The sequence below is a fragment of the Oenanthe melanoleuca genome, chromosome 3 (assembly GCF_029582105.1).
Source record: "Oenanthe melanoleuca isolate GR-GAL-2019-014 chromosome 3, OMel1.0, whole genome shotgun sequence".
Classification (NCBI taxonomy): Eukaryota; Metazoa; Chordata; class Aves; order Passeriformes; family Muscicapidae; genus Oenanthe; species Oenanthe melanoleuca.
Window position 1 is genome coordinate 58244310 of NC_079336.1, and position 22313 is coordinate 58266622.

Consider the following 22313-nt stretch of genomic DNA (forward strand, 5'->3'; position numbering starts at 1 on the left):
GGCCTCTCTGTTTTCATGACCCACAGTCATAGCTGTGTCTGTTTGGCATGTTCCTTTCTTGCTCCTTCCTTCCAGGCAGCTCTGCTGGTGCTGCTGTCCCAGCTGATGCTGCTGTGCAGGTTCTGACAAGTGGCCTGTCCAGAACTGCAGTGTTTCTGTACCAGGACTGGCAAAACACAGCTGTTGGCTGCAAGTTTGGGGAATGTGCCAGGAGCTGACGTGTGTGTGATGCCACTGGCTTGACCTGGGAGACTCCAGTGGGTTCCATACATGCCAGTGGCAGGTACTTCTTGCCAATAGCGGAATGAGCTTTGTGTTGCCTAATTCCATGCTGAAATAAATTCCATTCTTTTGGATTGTTCTCTTACCACACACTTTTAACAGCCAACTTTCCAAGTTCTAATTCTATTTTGAAAAGTATCACCATGCTTTCAAAGTGACTTTTGAAATGCTTTCACATTGTGCCTGGCCTGCAGTTTTATGAGCTCTTGCATCCGTCTCAGATCTAAAAATCTTGGTGTTTCTCTTGTTTTAGATTTCTTCCTAAATCTGGAATATTTGGAGCAAGAATTTTGGTTTTAGTTTTCTCTTTTCATTTTAAACTAGCACGATTATTTTAATGTAGACAGCTTTTAAAGAAGGGAACAGATTTAAGAAAAAAATTGTCAGTATATCGTTGCTGCACTTTTCTACTTAATAAAGATGCTATGGGAAGTGAAACATCACCTTTTTAACCTGTTTTTTTTTAAATACATGAGACAGCCTTGACATGGAGGTTCTTTTTCAAAGACGGAAACATTGTTATAGTCTGTCTAAACTGGTTTTATGAATATGGGTTTTTTTAAAGTGCTTGAGACCTGAGCTTGCTATCTCAGCCCTTAAAATGTGCCATTACTATGTATTTAAATTGTTATTGTCCAAAGATTTATGTTACCCAGTAAAAATCACTTTATTCTCTGCTGCTTGTGCTTTGCTTCACTGGTGTGTGTGGTGTCAATATTTTGCTAGTTTCTCCTGATTTATCTCACTGATTTTCAGTGTTCTAAGAAAATAAAGTATGTAAGTTGTGAAACTATGGTAGCAAAAACAAAATTAAGAAAAAAATTAAACAAGTCTTTATTTGTCACAAGTGCAAAAATTGAGATAAACATATTTTAATTACTCTTGGGGGTTGCCTCTGTTAAAGGATTTTGCAAGAGGAATTGTCCTTCGTTTCACTTCAAAGTGTCAGCAATATTTATTTATTTTCTGTGTTTCTCACTGAGCTCTTTGCCTCTTGAGATTTATAAAGAGAACTGTCTCTTTCTTTTTGCTTCTATCATCCATTCCAAGCAGTTCAGTTTGTCCTTTTTATACCCAGAGGTTTCAGGGGTTTTTTAACTGCTGAAGTTAATTAGGAGCATAAGATTGCATATTATTAACAAATCTCTGAAAGAACTGTGTTGCTGTTTATCTGTAGTTTAATAAGTAAAAGGACGTTTGAGGGTTACAGTCTATTTTCCTCATTTGGGAGATTAACCTTGCTCCTCATTGGGAAATATATACAAAATGCAGACTCATTCAGCAAGTATGCTTGTTTTATGTTAAAGTAGCCAGTGGCAAGTTTGATCTGTGGTCTGGCTTACTATGTTCAGTGTGTGCCCATTGAAATTGTTTGTTGCAGAAATGCACAAATACAACATGAGCATCTGACCCTTTTTTATTTAGTTAACTAATTTTCACTTCAGTAAAATATGTTTAATTCCTCTTGAAGTCAACATCTAGTGTTGTCTACATCAAATCATGTTATCCTGCATAAAAAAAATCCAGTTCTGTCTGAGAATCTGGAAGTATATACTCTCTCTTTTTGTACATCAAGAAAAAATATTATATTTTAGCTTACGGCAAGACTGATTTTTATTTTTGTTCTTATTTTAGAACAGCATAAATTTTACATGTGTCATGTATTTCTTTATTTATTCTGGATCTGATGTGGCGTGTGTACCATAGACTAAAATTGTTACTAACAGTCAGGTTGATTTGAGAATAAAGTGAGTACTCTTTTTTCTGCAAGGGCACTGTGTGAAGATGTGCATTTCTGTCCCATCATGTTTTAATCTCTATGGTTTTACAGCATTTTAACTCTACCTTTGTACTGTAGTATTATTGACTGAGAAAAATCAATCTAGGTAGCATTGGTTCCTACGTAATAGAAATAATAGCAATCTGAAATTTTTATGAGGACTGGATAACTAAGTTTCCTGCCTTTCTCTTTGTTCCTTAGCTCCAGAAGAAAAGGATGTAATTAAAGGACAGTATGAAAAACTCATGGATGCTTATGGCTGCTTAGGAGAGCTTCAGCTTAAATGTGGTAAGACACCATCTGTATGACTGGGCTTATAAAATGCCCAGACAATGCTAAATGACAATAAGTGGCTAAAGTTGTCTAATTCCTTAAATTGTGAAAGCTAGTTGCACTTTTTCATGTACAGTCTGGAAAGGATCTGTTGCTTTTTCTATTTTGGGCCAAAACCATATCACTTAATGATGGATGGATTTTTTCTTAATTTGTTTTGTCTAACATTCTTAGCTGCCTGAAGATAATTGCCATTCTTCTTTCCCTACCACATTTGTCCAAGGCAAGCTATGATTTCTTAATTTTTCTCTTCTTTAAGGATCATGTTTAGACGGTGATTATCATGGTCATCTGACCGTACAGGACTTCAGATTGCCAGTTCTTGCTATAATGCCTAATTGCCTTTCATCATTCATATGAATAAGGATTTGCAGAAGAAGGCCTCTGGCTTCAAATAGTATAGTAAGGAATGTTTATTGTCATTGATGTAAATTTTTGTACAGTTTGGCAATCTTAATTTAGCAAAGGACTTGTTATTGCACTGCCTGCAGGAATGTTAATGGAAATAACATGTTTTAAGAAGAGAACTGCAGTGATTGATTTGAAGATAATAGGACCTTACACAATACTTAAAAGTCACTAATGATTTAGATGCATAAATAAAAAAGTACTGTACACGTTGTTCCCAAGTTGTTACAATGAGCTCTAATTTTCACTTGGAGAAATGACAAGACTTTTCCATATAACTTGATGCTTGGTCAAGGAGTCTACTAAAGACAGTGGTGGTGTGAGCACTGGTGTATTTATGCCAGTAGATATAATTTGTGTCTTTTTTATACCCCACTTATCATTTTGCAGCCTGAGAAATATGACTTGAAATTGACCTGAAGAGGCAACTGCAATCTGAAGGATTTTTGTGTCATAATCTAAAACTGTAGGTCCATCTAGTCTTTTTAAATGAATGTGGACTTTTTGTTTGTTTTGTTTCTTGTGGAGTTAATTAGACATTTCTCTGGAGATTTATATCAATTTGCTAATGTAATTTAAAATGGAGGACTCGTGATTAGTTTTTCTTGGCACTTGGGTCTGTTTTTCTTCATAGATGTCTAATGAATCCTGTTGTAGTATTAAAGGAATGTAGCTATTGAATTCAATCTCTTCAAGCTACAGATAAGGGTTGTTTTTGGTATGAACCAAATATATCCAGTTTTCATCTTCGTGTTAGAAGGTGAATAATTTCAAATGGGTGTGAAATATTCTCAGCCTTACTTTTTCTCATATCCTTATTTCTTCCTGAACAACATATGCTTAACTTCCATGCTCTGAAAGTGTGAGGTTTTTCCTTTCTGAGCTTTGTCACTGTACCTCTACCCTGTTCTAGCATTAGGTTACAAGTTGTGGTACAGGACTTGCTTTGGAAGGGATTGTTAAAATTCAGTGAAAAGTCAGAGGGTTGTGCTGTAATGGTAAGTGAAGGTAAGCAAACATTTTCTGCATCTGAACATGTTTAAAAAACCGAAGATGCATGTCTGCTATCTCACTATTCAAGATAGCCCAGGTTTTTGTCTGATTTAGACCTTCCATTTTACATGTAAGTGAATTCCATCCATTTATCTGTTGCTTACGTAAAAGGTTAACCCTACAAATGAATTGTACTGGGTTTGTGTAGCAAGATTTTGGTAGCAGGAGGGGATACAGGTGTGGTTTCTGTGAGAAGCTGCCAGAAGCTTCCCCTATGTCCAATGGAGCCAAATCCAGCTGGCTCCAAGACAGATGTGCTTCTGGCCAAGATTGAACCCATCAGCAGCAGTGGTAGTGCCTCTGGGATAACAGACTGAAGAAGGAGGGAAAAACTGCCCAGCTGAAGCTGGAGAAGAGCATAGTTAGAATATGTGAAAGGAACAGCCCTGCAGACCCCAAGGTAGGGGGAAGGAGGGGCAGGAGGTGCTCCAGGTGCCTGAGCTCAGATTCCCCAGCAGCCCCTGGTGCAGCCCTTGGTGAGGCAGCCGTGCCCCTGCAGCCCCTGGAGGTCCATGGGGGAGCAGAGATCCACCTGCAGCCTCTGGAGGACCTCACACCAGAGCAGGTGGATGCCTGAAGGTTGCTGTGACCCTTTGGGAGGCACACAGTGGAGCAGGCTCCTGGCAGGACCCATGTGGACCCATGAAGAGAGGAGCCCAGTCTGGAGCAGGTCTGCTGGCTGGATTTGCGACCCTGTGGGGGATTTACCCTGGAGCATTTTGTTCCAGAAGGCCTGCACCCTGTGTGAGGGACCCACACTGGAGCAGTTTGTGAAAAACTGCAGCCCATGAGATGGAGTCATGCTGGAGAATGTCAAGGAGGAATGTCTTCCAGGGGAGGGTCTCCATTCTGGAGCACGGAAAGAGTGTGAGGAGAGCTCCCCATGAGGAGTAAGGAGCAGCAGAGATAATGTGTGATGAACTGATCACAGCCCCTATTTCCCATCCCTCTGTACCACTGGGGAAGAGAAAACTGGGAGTAAAGTTAAGCCTGGGAAAAAGGGAGGAGTGGAGGAAGGTGCATTGCTCATTGTCCTACTCTGTTTTGATTAGTGATAAGTAAAGCTAGTTTCCCCAAGTTAAGTGTGTTTTGCCCATAACTGCTAAATGATCTCCCCTGCTCTTTTCTCGACCCGTAAGCCTTTCCTTTTGTTTTGCTCCTGCTCAGCTGAGGAGGAGAGTGACAGAGCAGTTTTGGTGGACACCTGGCATCCAGCCAGGGGGAGTCAAACGATCACAGGAATGCAATGTAACTTTTTCCTTTTATGTATAATGTATTTTAGCAGCTGCAAACAAAGGCATAATTGGCTAGCTCTTCACCGAGCTTCAGTGATTGCATAAACTTTGTTCAGGAGTACCAGCATTTTTTCATACTACTGGAAACATGCAGACCATAAGTATTAAATTAGCTGAGATATTTGTGAAAATACATTCCACTGGGATATTAAGAGTATATTTGTAGAGCAGAAGGGGAGACTTTTTGCCAAGACATGAAAGATGTCTCTGAACATTTTAATTAATCTGTAAATATCGCTACTTAGAAATCCAAATAAATCACATTGTATGCCTGCCAAAGTAGATCGTGCTTTTCACAAGAAAGCAGATGAAATATGTGAAACTGACTCACAAAGTTAATGTTTCCCACCAGTAATAACATTCACTTCTATGTACTTATGTCTGTTAACATGACTCACTAAGTTCTTCTGCTTTCTTTTGTGAGATGGATGGCAGCAGAATGAATTGTACAGTGTCTCTGAGCTGTACCTCAGCCAAGATTTTGCTGCCAAAGAAGATCTAGCAGTGACAAATGCATCTTAAGTAAAGTGTTAAAGGAGCTGGCTTTACAGTAGTTTTTTTCAGATACTGTGATGTCAGGAAGAGATGCATACATAAGGGGATATTTTAACCCTATCTTCCTGTAGGTTGTTTGGTTTAATACAGCTGCTGTATTTGGGGAGGCATTCTGAATTCATTTGATTGTGTATGTACTCTCACTCTTGTACATATACAGTGTGTAGTTGAAAGGAAGAAATTTCAAAAGCAAAAAGGACTGCTAGGTACCTGTCTTCTGTTCTTTTTGAACATTTCTTAAAAATGTAATTGTATTTAGAAGAAGGAGAAAGAGGAGTATCTTTGATACTGAAATGGTAATTTGGGAAGTCTTGGCTCTTTTCACAATTGTGCTGTAGATATCCTCAGGAATTTTCAGCTAGGTGGTTAGAATGTACTGCTCTGTTGTGTTCTGTTGCTATTTTTGAAGACAGATGAGAGGCAAAATTGATTTTAGTGGACTATCAAATGGAGTGGAGTATGTGTGGAGTGGAGATAAAAAAGTCTGAGGAAACATAAGGCAATGACTGTGATGGAATGGAGAAAGAACAAAAATTGGAGAAAATCAATTTTGGAAAGAAAAGACGGTCTTGAGTGAAATAGTTACAGTTAAGAGGAACAAAATAAGAATTGAATATTGACTCCTTTTCACTGTAGCTCAAAATAGGCAACATTGAAATAATTCCCTAAGCTGCAGGGAAAACAATTGCTTTGAGTCATGTAGACAGCTTAAATACAGAAACTGCAGCTTATTATTGTACAGTGTGACGTACCAGAACTGCATTTCCTGTTCAACTTGGATAAAGGCAGTTGGTTTCACAAGAGTATTTGAAAAAATGGATGGAAATTATTATTGTCTTGTTTCTGTGCTAAATATTCTTCATCCTCTGCCTCTCTTTTGCAACCTAATAAAAGGGCATTCTGCACATATCACAGTGAGCAAAACGTTTCTTACATTTCTTCAAAGTGTTCTTCCCAGATTGTTGTAGCAATTGATAACTGTAATGGGGCAAAACAATTATCTTGGTCACAATGCGTGAATATTTGTACCCACTTATCTGAGATCAAGGTTTGGTCTGTAAGTTTTGAAATAAAGTTTTTCTTTAATACTGTATGTGGGTCATGCTTTTTCATAGATGTGTTGCCATAGAAAGTATGACCAGTTAGGAATACTTCACTTCTTGCTATAAAATTATTTCAGAGATTTCTTTAAAACATTCCAGATTGCATCCCAAGGACAGAAAGGACATTTCTACAGTTGTGACCTTCAATTGCAGTTTTTACATTCCTAAATCACTTTCATCTATGTGTATAGTTTAGAAAGGCTAATATGAATCGGGATTGTACATTAAACTACCTGTGTAAGTTAAAGGAATTTTTTTTTTTTATTTTCCAAGGTGCGGTATGGTAACTAGTCTACAGCTGATGTGGTCGGTGGTTGGTACCAAGTGAAATTGACATGATGAGGCAACTGAAATCTGAAGGATTTTCATGTCCTAATTTAAAACTGTGGGCCCATCTAGATGTTGCTGGTAAAGAAGGAAAGACAGGGAAAGTCTTCTCTGTGTGTAGCTGTATAGCTTAGTGATGAGTAATTTCTTACACCTTAATGCAGACATGACTAAAAGATGAATAGTGGAGCAGTATTTTGGCAGCATTAATTCTGCTGTGTGAGGTTGATAGGAGCATTACCTCTGTTCAGAACCCCATGGCTACATCTGTGCTGTGAATAAAAATTGGCAGGACACAGGCACAGAGCACTTGTTGGTAGGATATTGTTCCATGTGCCAAGAGGACATGCACATCAGGCAAGGGTCTTCCTCCTGCAGTGATAGTCCAGAGCTGGTTCCCAGGAACACTCCAAATACCACCTGGAATGAAAGTGCTGTCAGAGGGTGGGGCTTGGGACTTTTTTCCAAGGTACGGAATCAGAGAGATTTGTGTTAGGCTGGGGCTGTGGTGTTACAGGATTTCTGCATTGTCTGTTATGCAGCATATCCTGAGTGATTTAAACAAATAAGAGAGGTTAGAGCTGGTCTGAGGACTACCTCAGCTCACAGAGCAGGCTGGGAGGACCAAGTGGCAAAGCAGGCTAGCTTTGTCATGCCTTAAATCTCTCTTTTCATCCTTTTTCTCCAGTTTTCTGGGCTGTAAATGTGAACTTCTTTGCCAGCCTGTCTCTGTTCAAAGGTGTCATGAAAAGTGTGTGGTGGCTGCTCTATAATTTGGAGTACTACAGAGACTTATTCTGTGTATAGAGAACTGTAGAATGGCTTGAGTCAGAGGGGACCTTTATAGACCATCTACTTCCACTGCCCCTGTCATGGGCAGGGACAACTACCTCTAGAACAAGTTGCTTGAAGCCCCTTCCAACCTGGCCTGGAACACTTCCCAGGGGTGATAACCTGTTCCTCTGTTTGACTACTCTCATTGTAAAGGATGTCTTCCTTATATTCAATCTAAACTTCCCATCTTTCAGTGGAAAACTGTTGCCCCCTTCCCTGTCACTGCAAGCCCTTGTGAAAGGTCTCTCTCCATTTTTTGTTATAGGCTCCCCTTTAAATATTGAAAGGCTGTAACAACGTTTTCCCCGAGCCTTTTTCTCTCCAGGCTGAACAACCCTCTTTCATATGGAGTTACTGCCCAGTGGCAGAAAAGTATCACAGCTTTAGAAAACCAATCTCCTTATACTTCAGGGACAATGCAATACCTTCTTAGGTGTGATTGCATTTTTGGAGCTTATTAACTAGTGATTTAAGGGGGTAGAGATGCTGGACCTTTGAATGTGTAGATGAGTATCCCATTTGGGGTGAGTGGTTGAGTGGAGGAGGTAGTAAAAAGAGTTTTTAGTCTCTGGTAAGCAAGGGCAGGTTTCTAGGTAAGGCAGAAATTCCTACTCAACGCCTTCTTAAACTAGAGGATCATTCTGTTAATATCCAGTTATTTTCCACTGGCTACAAGCTCCTTGAAGGACAGAACCACAGGTAACAAGCCCTATGTCATTAAGTTTTTGTTCTCTTTGGCTATTTTAATGTTGACTTTTTCATTTGATCTCTTCTGAACCATTTAGGAAAGCTTAAGGTCACTGAAGGCATGAAAGTACTTGTCCTCTCTGTCTCAGCATCGCACCCAGGCAGCTCTCCAAGTCCTTCACTACTGGTTTTTTTGTGACTAACAGAGCTGACTGATATTATGGCATACTAATAAGTGTTTCTATATATTGCTTCCAAAGTCTTCTGAGTGAAATTAACTTCAAGTTGATCAGTTTTACATGGTTTCAGCTAAGTCACAGAAGCTTTTAGCTATCCTGAGAGACAGCTAACTCCTTCTAACCCTTTATGGAGGCTGCAAGGCAGTATTTGGTCGGATCGGAACTCTTGTGGTGATAACTGATGTGTCTCCTATTCTTTATTATTTGTAATTGCACAAAGTCATGTGCAAAGGAAGAATAAACTGTCAGTGTTTCTAGCCCTCTGCTGGGATATCACAAGCACAGAAGACATACTTCTTGAAAGCACTCAAGAAGAAGAACACAGCGTTGCTACAGAAAGGAATGTGATGAACAGAGCTTTTTAGTAAATACCACCTACACTGGCCTTTATACAAAACTGGAGTCAGCAGAACAGAATGAATAAGATCTAATCTCCCACCTTGTCTTGCCATTCCACGTGCCTACGCAAATATTCTGGCCCTGCTGAAAAGCACCCCTAACTCTATTTTCTGTAGCCAGCCTGTTATCTGAAAGCAAGGACTCCCCTACTGGTGTTTCAGGAAAAGAATAGTTGCTGTGTGAGAGCTGGTGTGTGTTTTCAGACAGTGAGTCACCTTGGAGGGCTGAAAAGTGATCCTAAGAAGTGTTCCCTTTAGCTGTCTGAAGCCATACTGTCCCAGATTGTTACTGTACCCTTAGCTAATTAACTTGCTCTTGGCAGGTCAGCTGTTGGTTCTGCTGTTCTAAATTAATAAATCTTGGCTCATTTCCACCTTTTCTTACCAAGTGGAGTGACTAGGATGACACTGTCTCCCTTACAGGCCAATTTAAGTGAATCAAACAGTTTCTTTGTAGCAAAATCATAATTTCCAGAAAAATTGTTCTACTGTTTCTTAATTATCATTTCAGAAGGAATGAACAGAGGTTGAAGTGGTTCTGTGTACAAGAGATCTGATTACAGTGATGTTCTCAAGCTCCAAATTTATCTTTTGATTTTGGGGCCCTGAAGTTCAGCTGCTTCATGGTTTCACAGTTATGGCAGCTGTAATTGTTTGAGTGATAACTGAGGTTGTTGTCGAATCATGTACATGCTTTAATGATATAAAAAAAGCAACATCTCAGGAATTGGTAATACTGAAATTTTACGAATCTGTGAAGATGCCCAGCCTCAGCTGAAGCCAGTAAAGAATCTGGATGGTGTATGTTCTCTAGGGCGGTGAAATTGATTTTTTGAATAGTGTCCTGATAGTGAGCACATTGCTCTTCATAAAGTCAGTGGGGAAAACACACTCTAGTGCAGCAAAGGATGTCGATGGAGAAGTGTTGTGGAATATTGTGCAATTACAGCCACTTATATACAGTTAAGAGAAATTCAGGAATGTAAAGAACATGGCCTGCATGCCTGTTGTTCCTGTTTGTTCTCTTGTGAAGTGAAAATGCTGGAGCATCTGCTGGAGCCCTGTCTGGCCTCTGCTGGAGCCTTGTTGGCATTGTGTATGACAGGGCTGATAAGAAGCTGTGTCCACCTGGAAATAACCCTTTTGTAACTGTCTGTCACTTTCTAGGTAACACTCGGCTGCACTTTCTGGTCCTGGTGACAGGCTGTACATCAGTGGGAAAAATCCTGGACGCTGAAGTTTACAAAATCACTGCAACAGATTTCTGTCTTCTCCAGGAAGAAACCAAGGAAGATGAGCGCGTTACTGCCTTGAAGAAAATATTGAACTCTGGGATGTTCTATTTCTCCTGGCCTAATGCAGGCTCAAACTTTGACCTGACTGTGCGGGCTCAGAAGCAGGGTGATAACAACTATGAATCTGGTAACTCGTTCTTCTGGTTAGTACTGCGTGTTATACCCAAGTCTTCTGTTGTCCCCACCTGTATCTCATGTTAGACATTCTCAGAGGGAGGTGAACATGGGCATTTCACGTGCATTTCCTTTCATTTCATTGACATGTCCTTTTACAGGGCAGGTGGCTTTAATGAATTCATGGTAACTTGTGTTTAATTAAAATTAATCTGATAGTGAAGTGCAATTATAAAATGACATTTTAGACTTCAAAGGGGGAAATACAAGATATATATTGCTCATACTACAGAAACATATCTCTATATGTCATGAATAGTTTCCCCTGCAGTCCTTTCTAATAGTTTTCTTTAAAGTTATCTAATAGAAACCTGCACTTGAACTGTTCATAAATCCCATCATTTGTACTGAAGTATCTGTTACTTTTTAAAAATATGTATTTAAAGTCTGTGGTTTATTGTTACAGTAATGTGCCCTAGTTTTTATGTTGAAAACATTGCCATTAATATGTTTGCAGCTCAGTGCAAACATAAGTTGCACGAAAGAAAACTCCTGCGATACGCTATTCTGTGATTTTTACTTTCTTGTGCTTATAAAGCAAAGGGAAATTATCATGTATTGTAAGTGTTGGCTGAGGGGAAAGGAGAAAACACGGTGCTGGGTTGAAGTAATCCAGTTTGTTTGCTTTGCAAGTTTTGGCGTAATGCTTGCATATCTATACCCTTCTCCCCCTACCCCCCCGCCCCCTTCTTTTTTAAACAAAAAGATAGTCACACAGCAGGCATAGCTGTTCTGGAAATAAGTGAGGGTTTAATGGAGGTGGAAAATAACTAGCAGGGTTAAATGTGGATGTGCTGCTAGAATTTGCAGTGAGGCTTGTGGTCCAAAGTAGGTGAATATTAAATAAGCAAAAGAGTTTATAATGGGTGATAAATTAACATGAGAGAGCAGTTCAGTTAGGCTAAATAAATCTTTCCTGCTATGATGTGATTTTGAGTTTAAAACTGAAGAAAGATACATAATAAATATTTGCTTTCAACTGTGCTAATGATGCATCCCTCACCAAGCATTGTCAAGTCAGACATGTGGCAGAAATGAGTTGTACTCCACTTATGAGATGTATTCAACTGCTAAGATGGCAATACCCCATAAAGAAACAACATTTAAAGCAACTCTTTTTCCCTCTACTGTCTCTTGAAACTTTTCCTCTTGGAAGATATGTATTTTCGAGCCTTTCTTCTCTGCTGCTTCTGGCTAATCTAGAAGTAAATTCTGAAGAGTTTCCATTCTCCAATATGTTGTAAAACAGGGAAAATGGTGACAACAATGCATTAAGGGCAAAAAGAAATTCCAAAGAAAATTTATCTTGAGGTAATTAGGTGATATGGGAAATTTCAGACCAAACAATAGATGCTTGAGGAAAAGTAAACAATGAGATGAACAGTTACACAATGAAAAGTGTAATGTGACCTTAGTTATAGTCAACACAAACTGCCTGTTCGATGATCTGCAACAACAACAAAAAATTCTACTGGAATTTGTCTGATTGAGGACTTCCTTCGTGAGTAGAACTGGGAGAAAGAGGTGGAACAGGTAGCAAAAATTGTTTTAGAGCTGCTTTTTCCATGACATATTTAGATTCAAAATATAGTAATGGCTTGCACCTTTTTCAGGTAAATGCTGTACTCTAGAAGAATGATTTTTCAGGGGTTTCACTCTCTTTTACAGATTCTCTATTGACCAACGCATGGTCATAAAAGATATTTTCCTGGCCCTCCTATGTGACTAAAGGCACATTTTGAAACATGAAATAAAGAAGAACATCATAATAGAAGAGTGTGGCATCACTGTTAACTAGACATGACAGGTTTCTTGAGTTGTTGGTCTTGAAGGTTAGAACAGATGTCCCTCTTCATTTTAGTAGTACGTTTTACAATATCTCCAGTGACTTACAAATCCAGTTTCTGCTTGGAAATTTTTTTTTCTGAAAACCCTGCTGGATTTTGAACTAGTCCTTCATCGTGTAGTGATTTCTAAGGTCCAGGCAGTACTCTTCCAAAAAAAGTAATTAGCTCGACAACACTGTAATTTATGAAAAAGATTACTAAATATGAATTTCTGGGGCTGAAAAAGGTAACATTTGCATCTGAATTTATGAGACAGGTACAAGAGATAAGGACAGCACCTTCGTGGTTGTTGTGTGGTTAAAATTTGCCGTGTTCAGTTCACTGTAGTAGTTCACAAGGGCTTCTTCCTGGTATTTCCTGGGTTTGGGTGGAGATAAGGTACAGTAGAAAAGGGGTCATAAAACATTAATTGATTGAATTAGTGGTTGTTGTCAGGTGATACTCATGCCTGTCTGTTTGTTTTATTCGGTAATGCATCTGTATGTTGCTGAACCTTTCAGGAACCAGCTATTGCACGTGCCCTTCAAACACTACCAGGTGAACTGCTCTGACTGGCTGCTGAAAGTGGTCTGTGGAGTCGTGGACATTCGCACTGTTTATGCTTCCCACAAGAAGGCAAAAGCCTGCCTCATCTCCCGCATCAGCTGTGAGCGAGCTGGTGTCCGCTTCCACGTCCGAGGGGTCAATGATGATGGACATGTGTCTAACTTTGTTGAGACAGAGCAGGTAAGAGGATGTATCCAATGGCTTTGCATAATTTAGTCCACTTATGCTTAATTGGGGCAGAGTTTTCAATGAGAATTAAAGGAGCTCAGCAAGAGTTTTTTTTCAAGAATATTTAAAATATTATTGCATGGCAGATCTGTTTGTTCTTGTCCATTAAGCATTTCTTTGCAATCTGCTCTTTTTCTCTGTTTCTGACTTTTTCCTTTACATGGTTTTCACTAACACTTCTAATTTTTTTCATGAGTGTGAAAGTCTGGCCATTTGATAATGTAGTGGAATGTAGACATGGGTTTTTAAAGCATTCAGGATGGTGTCTAGTAAAGGTGCTGAGGCCTCATCTTTGACTAGTAAAATTCACTGTCAAATCATCTTTCCCTAGTAAAGAAAATTTTGAAAAAATAACATCTTCTCAGACCCAGACAAATTCCAGTTCAACTAATTTTGGGGAAGACTGCTTTTGTATTCCCCATTGATTTGTGGGGGATTCTTTCCAATGTGAGGTGATACGACAGTTTTTATACACACATATGTGGTAAAAGCCTCATTTCTAGCTGATTCTGAGACAAATTATGTGTGAAATGCATTCAGCAGGCTGCCTTGATTGGCACAGCCAAGCAAAACAACAGAGTCACTTGGTTTTATTGCACATGGTTTAGCTTGCTGCCTTGAAAGTCAAGTAAAAAGCACTGGACCACGGAGAATCTGAAGTCTGTGCCAGCTGAAGTGAGTGCTTTCTTACTCAAGTATAATCGCCTTTTCCTTTTTGAACTAAAGTAGTAATTACTAGCAGTCAGAACCATCATACAGAAGTGGATCACTGTATAAAGAGAGTAGACAAATGGCTGGTAGTTTTCAATAAAGAACAGGGATTTGTTCCTAGAATTTGGTTGTTTTCAGCATCTTCTGGGCGTATCTACAGAGCTGCATATGCAGCATAGATTGTGTATGTGTGTTTATATATGTAGGTGCATGTACAATGAAAGTAGATTGCTATGTGATGCTCATAAGGGGAGCATGAAACAGTGAGGGCTGCATTGAGATACTTGAACTGTGATTGAAAGCCTGTGCTTGATGGCTGGGGAACTTCTCTTAAAGGTGCTCACACTTTTGTGGGCTGACATCACCAGTATTTCCTCACAGCAATGTGTGAGTGTAGCAGCTCTCACCCAGTGAGCTTCTTCCTGTTATCCCACTGCATAAGCAGGCATGCCTTCAGGCACCTCTTTGTCCAAAATCCAGCCATGTTTGGGTACTTTTCACATTTCCTCTAAGATATTGTTGTCATAATACAGCTTGAATCTTTTCACCTGGTTCTGCCTAAAGACACTAAGGTACAGCCACCTTAGATTTGACAGTGCTTTGATCATCAGGAGGATGCCTGGAGGGGTTGCAGACTGGTATTTCCCAGCCTGTGATGAGGTTTGATTCCCAAGAGGTGCTCAAAGCATGCACGATATTACATGTGTAACTTTCTGCCCAGTGGTCAGAGTTCTCTCTGAGGATGTGGGTGATTTTTTTGCTCATGTCCCTCCTTTTCTTGGTTTGCCTGCATTTTCAGTTAGGCTGACAGCTTTCCACTTATTGTTCAGGCAGTGTTTGGATCTCTAATGTCAGCCTCTGAAATCTCTGCTAATAATTCTTTTTTGTGCCACTGCTCCAAAGCAATTGCAAGTCAAATTTTGCAACATCTATGCCTTTCTAGAAAGTCTGTCAGTGCATTGGGAGATACAGCTATGTCTGCTTACTCAAAGGTGGAATGTTCCCCTGGAACCTGGGAGCAGAAGAAAGGAGATTTTAAGTGATATCTGGTACATTCTGCTATTTTAGTTGAGCATCTTTTTATGAATATTAGTGCAAAGCACTAATCCTGTTACTCAGGATTTGAAGAATGTTCTCTTGATGAAATGCTTGGTAAAGAAAATGTTAGTAAGGATTGTCAGGTTTTTTTCAGTGAGTCTCACATTTGCGGCACTTCACTTAGCAGTTGACTTATTATGGGAAATACTTCTGCTCTCCTGCTCACTAGGTGGGTCAGTAGTAACTAATTTTATTTTGTTATATTCCTGGAGTACATCATGTTACAAATGATTAGCATGAAAAATAAGGTGGCCTTTGCATTCGAGCAGAAAATCTGAGGATTGGCTCCTGGTGAGTGGTGAAACAGTACTGGATTGCTGGTGCTTCCCTTAGCTGGGTCTGGGTCTTCATGCGAATTCTTTTTTCCTGTTCAGCCAGATGCTGAAGTGGAAGAACTGAAGGCTTTTGAGTGTTTTTTCAATTGGGTAAGCAAAAGTGCAAGGATGAAATGGTTTTAGGGTGAAAGGCTTGAGTAGGTTCAAAATTGTAACAAGAGTTTGCAGTTTTAAATGGTGTGTGTTTTTGTTTGGTTTCTAAAACCAAAGAAAAGAAGGAAAAGAAGGTTGCTGTTAGTAATGGTGCTAAACACTGGTTTTACCAAGCTGCATGTCCTAAGAAAGCATAGTTGGGTTAACCACTAGGATGCCTGAGATCCAGTTCAAGCTGACATCCCCTTGCCATTAGGAAGGAAGAATCCAAGAATAAACTCTCTCCTACTTTCATAGTAAACGACTGACTAATCTCCTGTGAGGTAATATCTTGGCTGAATAACATTTTGTTTCCATTTGCTGCAGCCTGTACAGTATAATATGTTGGCTATGTGCTTTCATGGATAAATAGCACCCTAGGATTCTGAAAACCCAGGACTTTTCCCCTCTTTGTAGGAATTGCTTGTAACATTTTGCTGTTTTTAGAAGAGGGAGAAACAATTAATCTTATCTCCAGGCAGCTCTTTTATGCATAGATGGTATGCTTTTGTCTCCCACTGAGTTAGCCTTGTGGCATTTCAGCTCTGCAATGAGTCATTTTTTGTGGGCTCACTTAACTGCTGTGACTCAGTGGTTGAGAAGAAGGGGGAAAATGTAAAATATCTTCACTTTTTCTTTAAAAAAGCCCCAAAACTAACATCTAGTATATCCTTAAGCTTTTTGATCATTTGGCTTGTGTCTTTATGAAGAAAGAAAATATTATAAGAAAAACAAAATTTTAAGGGAAAACAAAATGAAAGGAAAAGAGGGCAATTCCTTCAATGTTTACTTTCAGATTTGCTGATAAATATTTTGTAATAGAGTGGTAGCCTTTTCTACTTGCAGTGCTTGCCGTATTGCACTTAATTCTCAAGTAACTTTAAAATCAGTCTCTGTTTCTCAGTTGTAGCTTAAATGTTTCCCTTTACCTTTTCTTCCTCCCCTAGAAGTCCTTTGAAGTTGAGACTGTGTTGCATTTTTGTAATTCTTTTCTTCTGATAGCTTTGAGGAACTAGAAATGCTTCTTCATTTAGTTTGTGTGCCTGTTACTGTTTGCATTTCAGCTCTACTTCTAGTTGTCCTCCAAAGAGTTATTCTAAAATCTTAGTATGTGGATTACAAGGAACAATTCTAACTAACCAAAGGCAAATAAATGGTTTTTTTCCCCTTCATGGAATTGTTGAGTAAAGAAAATTGAAACCTTGAGAAAGCATTGAAAGGAAATACTGTGAGTTTAAATTAACTGTCCCTTTCTTCCAATTTCAGAAAAAAAAGTCAGGCATGGATTAAGGAAAATTCTCTCTATTTCATAATACCTCCTAGACTGTGTTGGATAGCTCTCCAGGAGAGGAATGGATGCAATCATGTGGTTGATTTATTTTCTGGATCAAGTTTTAGTATGACCCCAGGCAAGGCAAAAAGGATTATTTTGGCAAATATGTCTTTGGGTCCCAAGGTCTGAGCTAAAGGGACTCACAGAGAGGTATGTTTAGGCCATCTGCTGTCCATGCTCTTTGTGTGGCAGAGCTGGGGAGCCCTGAATAAGCCATCTGAGTATCCATTTCATCAGGGACTGTGTCTCTGTACACAGAGTCTGTAATGAATTTTGCTGTTTGAATTTGTGACCAGATGATTATTTGTTCCTAATGAAGCTGAATGATGGAGATTAGTGAATAATTTTTTTCCAAGCAATAAATGGGCACAGCATGCTGGGATTAGAACACCAGTGGATTGACATAGGTGTTTGCTTCTTGCCCAGAAGCTTTCTAGCAGTACTTGTGCATGAAGCTTGTTTACCAGGAAAGATCCTTGGATTTTCAGATCCTTGGTCTGGCTCTGTGCAACAGAAGAGAAAGATTGAAAAATGTCCTGTTGAACTGTTACTACTATCACCCTTGGTCCTGAGTTGGAGAAAGAAATGGCAAAGAGAGTCAAAGACCACAGAAGCTGAAAGAAAAACATGGCAAATTCTACCACCAGAGGCCAAGTAATCTATTGTTAAGGCAAATACATCTTCCACATGGGTTAACTGTCCAGTTGCTACAATGCTGTCTGATGAGATCCTGGTCTGAATGTTCATGCAGCTGACTGGATTGCATTGTAGTATGGGCCAGAACCCTTGAGATTAATGTAGTAGTCCTCAAGTGTTTTGAGGAGTTGGTAGGAATGAAATTCTCTGTGGAGTACACAGACACCAACTTGCTGTCATTTTGGATCTAAGATAAGAGATAGGACTCCACAAAGACAGAGATTTAGCAGTATTTATGAATCCTAATGACCAAGTGTTGTCCAAAAAGTAACCGATTGTTGTTGAACTTCTGGAGATAAACAAGTATGATCTTGTCCATGAGAAAAGGAAAACGGAGGACAGGAAAATTCTGGTCATAAGGCATTTTCCGTTTCTTTTCTTAAAGAACTGATCATTTTTTGTGTAGTACCTTAAAATAAGGAAAATGGCTCTGCTAGAGGACAGGGTAATAAAATCAAAACTAGAAGAACAAAAACGTGGGACAGATATGTCCTTGTAGAAAACGTGCCATTGGGACAAAAACTTATCAAGGCTGTAAAGAGTATGAGAAAAGAAACTATACTTGCCCATGCATAAGCAACGAAGTTGGAATCTTTTATTTATGAGTGTAAGTTCAATCTAAATGTATTATCAGTGCTTACTTAAGATTTTAGCAAATAGGGTTTTTTACAGTGTATGCGGCTGCTAAGATTATGTCCATTCCTGATCTGGAAAGTTCTCTTAGTCTTCAAACCTGCTTAACAAGTGCACTGGTAGGAAGTCTGTTGCCACTAATATTGTAAGATAAGAGACATGCAGACTAAAAGGCAGTGTCAGGATCAAGGGTCATTTTCCTTGGAGTGGTAAATTAAAGCTAGTGGGTATTACTGAAATGGAGGGAAGATTTGCACAGTTATAATGTTTAATGAAATGGTTAGAGTCTGTTTAGGAAGGAATGACTGGCAGAAAAGTCATTTTAATGAGTCTCCCACTCACTAAAAAAATATTAGGTCTTTTTCCAACTTGCTGGCAGCTTGGAAGAAAATAATTTTGGATTCATTTGGGTCATGAGAATGAGGTGAAAGGATTGTGAAAGACCAGAAATTGCTCCAGAGAACAGAATGATGAGCCCTGTAAGCAAATAGAAAAAAAAAAAAGTTCTTTCTTGTGAATGGCTGTGTTGGAGAGGCTGTGCTCCGAGTTCAAAAACCTCATCTGATTTCTAAAAGCTACATGGCAACATAGATAAAAAAATGTCAGTTTCTTTAAAATGTTCTGCCATCATAGGAGAGTCCTGTATTAGACCTCAGCTTGACACAGGATCCCCCAGCCCATCACATCAAGGTTTAGGCATCCTGTGTATGTTGCAGGAGTGAGCAAATGTTTGAATATTTTGGTTGTTACTCAGTTCTCCAAATGGACAGCTTAATAGAGCAGAAAACAGAAGAGGTAATGGGTCAAAACCAGTGAACAGAAAATATGAGTGGTACTGGTTACAAACATCTGTTAACTCACTAGTAAGTGAAAATAGAGCATCTGCTAATGCAGAAATAAATGTTTGGTCAGTAATTTTCTTCTGTATTTGGCAGGAAGAAGGTAGTTATATGTTTGTGGTCTGTAACTGAGGAAATACTTTCCATTTAAACTGTAACTCAGAAGAATGTTAAACTGCAGGTGCTGAATTAGAATTACTATCTGTTAATCAATGGGTCTAGAGATTTGCAGCTGGATGTCTAGAAAAGCTGGTCAAAGAAATACTTGAGCTGTCAGTTTTGCAGTTAGGTGTGGAAACTTCCCAGACAGCTGTAAATGAAACTGATCCTCTGTAGCAAGCTGTTTGGGTGGCCACCTTGTACTTCAGGTACTAGCTTTGTCTGTGTTTGTCACCATTAGATGCTTCATTTCTACTCACTAATTGCTAAGGTGATGATTGTTGTCAGAATTTTAAGTAGGCCAGTCCTGAATCTTTTTTGGCACAGATTTGGGTCCTGGTCTTCATTTAGTAATAGTCAGGAGAACGCTGAGGCTGTAATAGTGCTATTAATTTGCTTTACCTTGAAATGAGGTTCTTTGGGTCCATGGCTGTGAGTGAAAACATGATTCAGTGTGTAGAAGTCTCTGACTCATCTTGGCACAACCAGTCTCAGGGAGAATATGATAAAGAGGAAGACGGTGGGGCTGCTTATCCCTCTACTAGACCAGCTGCAGGAGGAAAGAACTCTACTGAGCACAAATGTACAAAGAAAAGGTGCACCAATGTGTTGCCATGGTAATTAGCTCCTGCACTCAGGTGCTGATAAGGTTCAGAAAACTTTACTGGGAGAGCATTTTTTAGAGCCCCATTACATTGTTTTGTCACCAACTTTTTCCAAATACCTCTTCTTTTTTCACACATGTAGCTCTAAAAACTGTACATTTATAATGCTTATGAAGATGAGAGGTCAAGGTCAGGCACTTTCCCTGAGCCAGCCATTGGCCACATCTAGTGGCAAATCCAAAAAGACAAAGCACTTTAAAGCTGTAGAGAAATCCATTTTCATGTTCTATTCTATTTTCAAAGCTGCTGGCCAGCTGGCAGCAGCTGTGCCAAATGATACGATGTGGTGCAGCTACCTGGATAACCTGGATACCGTTCCTCCCCAGGGCTGCAGAGCAGTCATTGTCATGCATGAGATAACGGAGATGTGTATCATATGTATCATGTATCCCCCGTGGAGAGCAGCCAGGATTCCACTGCTAAGTATAGGCCAGAGGAGTGAGCTGGGCTTTGCACAGTTGCTCTGTGGTCATACTGAATCTGAAGATAGTACCTTTCATGCTAAGTTAACGTAGTGTAACACTTTGGGGACTGTGGACGGGGGAATGCAAAAGGGGAAATCAGTCTTTGTACTTCTTTTAGATTTGACCCAAAATCAGCTTGTTAACAATGATCATAAGGACACGTAAAGGGAGAGTTTGAGGTCTGGGTGGGAAAGCGAGTGGAGAATTTGGAACCTCTCGCCGTAAGCCCCCTGGAAAAGATCACATTGCTGTTCACTGTACCTCTGGATGGGAGTGGCAAAGCTGCTGGTTTCACAGAGTTTTATTTGGATTCTCTGACAAGACACAGCACGCAGTGAAATAAGAAATGGTAAATACAGCAGGAGATAAGCTTATCCCCCACCTGACGTTACCCATCATCAGTCACAAGGAGCAATGACATTTTGCACAGTTAAGTTTTGTGAGAGGGACAGCAGGAGAGCTGGTCTTTCCGAGTGTCTCCACCAGTAGATCAGACTCATCTTGATTGTGGGTGAAGGATGTGGTGGTGTTTTAAGTTTTCTCTTGTTTCTGGTGAGAAGTGAATTGAATCTGCTGTGATGACATGAAAGCAAATACGTTGTGCTTTGTTCCACTGCCTGTGAGACTATGGAAAAGAGGCTGAGCGGTAAGTGGATACAGGGAGATACATGGTTTACTTTTTTTACCCTTTGAGTTCAGTGTCTTTAACTGTCACCTGACGAAGGGGCCAGAGGCTGATAGATCTAACTGCAGAACTCCTTTCTTTTGTTTTGTTTTTGCAGACAATTTACTTGGATGATGATGTCTCTTCTTTTGTGCAAATCAGAGGTTCTGTTCCACTGTTTTGGGAGCAAACGAGGCTTCAGGTAAACAAATAATCAGAAAGCCTACCTTGCTTCTCTCTCTTGCTTCTTACAATTTATAATTAATGTTATTTTTTATTTAAAAAATTAATTCTGTGAAAGTGCTGAGCTCTTTCATTTTAGGTTTACCTTGCAGGAAACTTTGTGTGTTTGGATAAGTACAACTGTACCAGACTAATGGCTGTAGATGACTGAAGTTTTAAATTTTTGTGTGTTTGAATGCCTCTACAGGGAACTGTTTGGAAGGGACTGAAGCTTACAGCTATATCTTTATAACATTTTCAGTTTTATTTGGGATAACCTATTCCTCTGAAATGCCTGGTTGGCTTGGTGATATTGACCTCCACAATACAATTGGAGTTTCTAGGGATACCAGCGCTCTATAGGAGCATGCTACCTTGAAACAAAGTAAAATGTCTGGATGGAATGTTTTTGAGATTTCAGTCAAAAGGGCGATAATGATCTAATCTGATATTTTGTGAGGCAGAAATGTAGGATTTCCTCACGAGATTATTGCATCAAATTTAGTGGGTTGCATATGGTCTGTGACTTGTGGTTTATATACAGTTGTAAGCTCAAATAACAATCTTCCTAGCACACTTTACATTCTCTTAACAGAGGGGTAAGCAACTGAAATGAGTATGCACATATATTTATGTGCATTAGTAGAGAGAAAGTACATCACATAACTGGTTTTTAAAGATACTTTAAAGGTTGCATGATACTTTTTTTTGGTCATTAAACAAGAACCTATTTACTATTCAGGGGCACTGGATTTAGCACAAAAAGATTGCTAAAGTATCTCTGTGCAATACTTGCTTCTTTTTATAAAACAAGTTTTTCTGTATGATCGTGCATGTCCTGCCCATGGTGTAGCTGTATCCATCACTGTTGTTCTGTATGTTATAGAGCCATTGAGCATTTCCTCAAGTTTTTTTTGCTAGTGGGTTATCTCTAGTTAAAAAGAATTTTTGATTTTTAAGTAGGCCTGGGGTTTTTTT

The 22313-nt window shown here is 39.5% G+C and overlaps 1 protein-coding gene across 2 annotated transcripts in view; it reads left to right on the forward strand.

Moving 5' to 3' along the window:
• Positions 1 to 22313, forward strand: part of SYNJ2 (synaptojanin 2) — a 64385-nt gene that overhangs the window by 7338 nt on the left and 34734 nt on the right. For both annotated transcript variants that reach the window (XM_056487211.1, XM_056487210.1), the window contains exons 2-5: positions 2264 to 2350; positions 10462 to 10732; positions 13111 to 13336; positions 21232 to 21315. In XM_056487211.1, coding sequence (XP_056343186.1) covers positions 2264 to 2350; positions 10462 to 10732; positions 13111 to 13336; positions 21232 to 21315 — 668 coding nt within the window. The remainder of the gene's footprint in view (positions 1 to 2263; positions 2351 to 10461; positions 10733 to 13110; positions 13337 to 21231; positions 21316 to 22313) is intronic.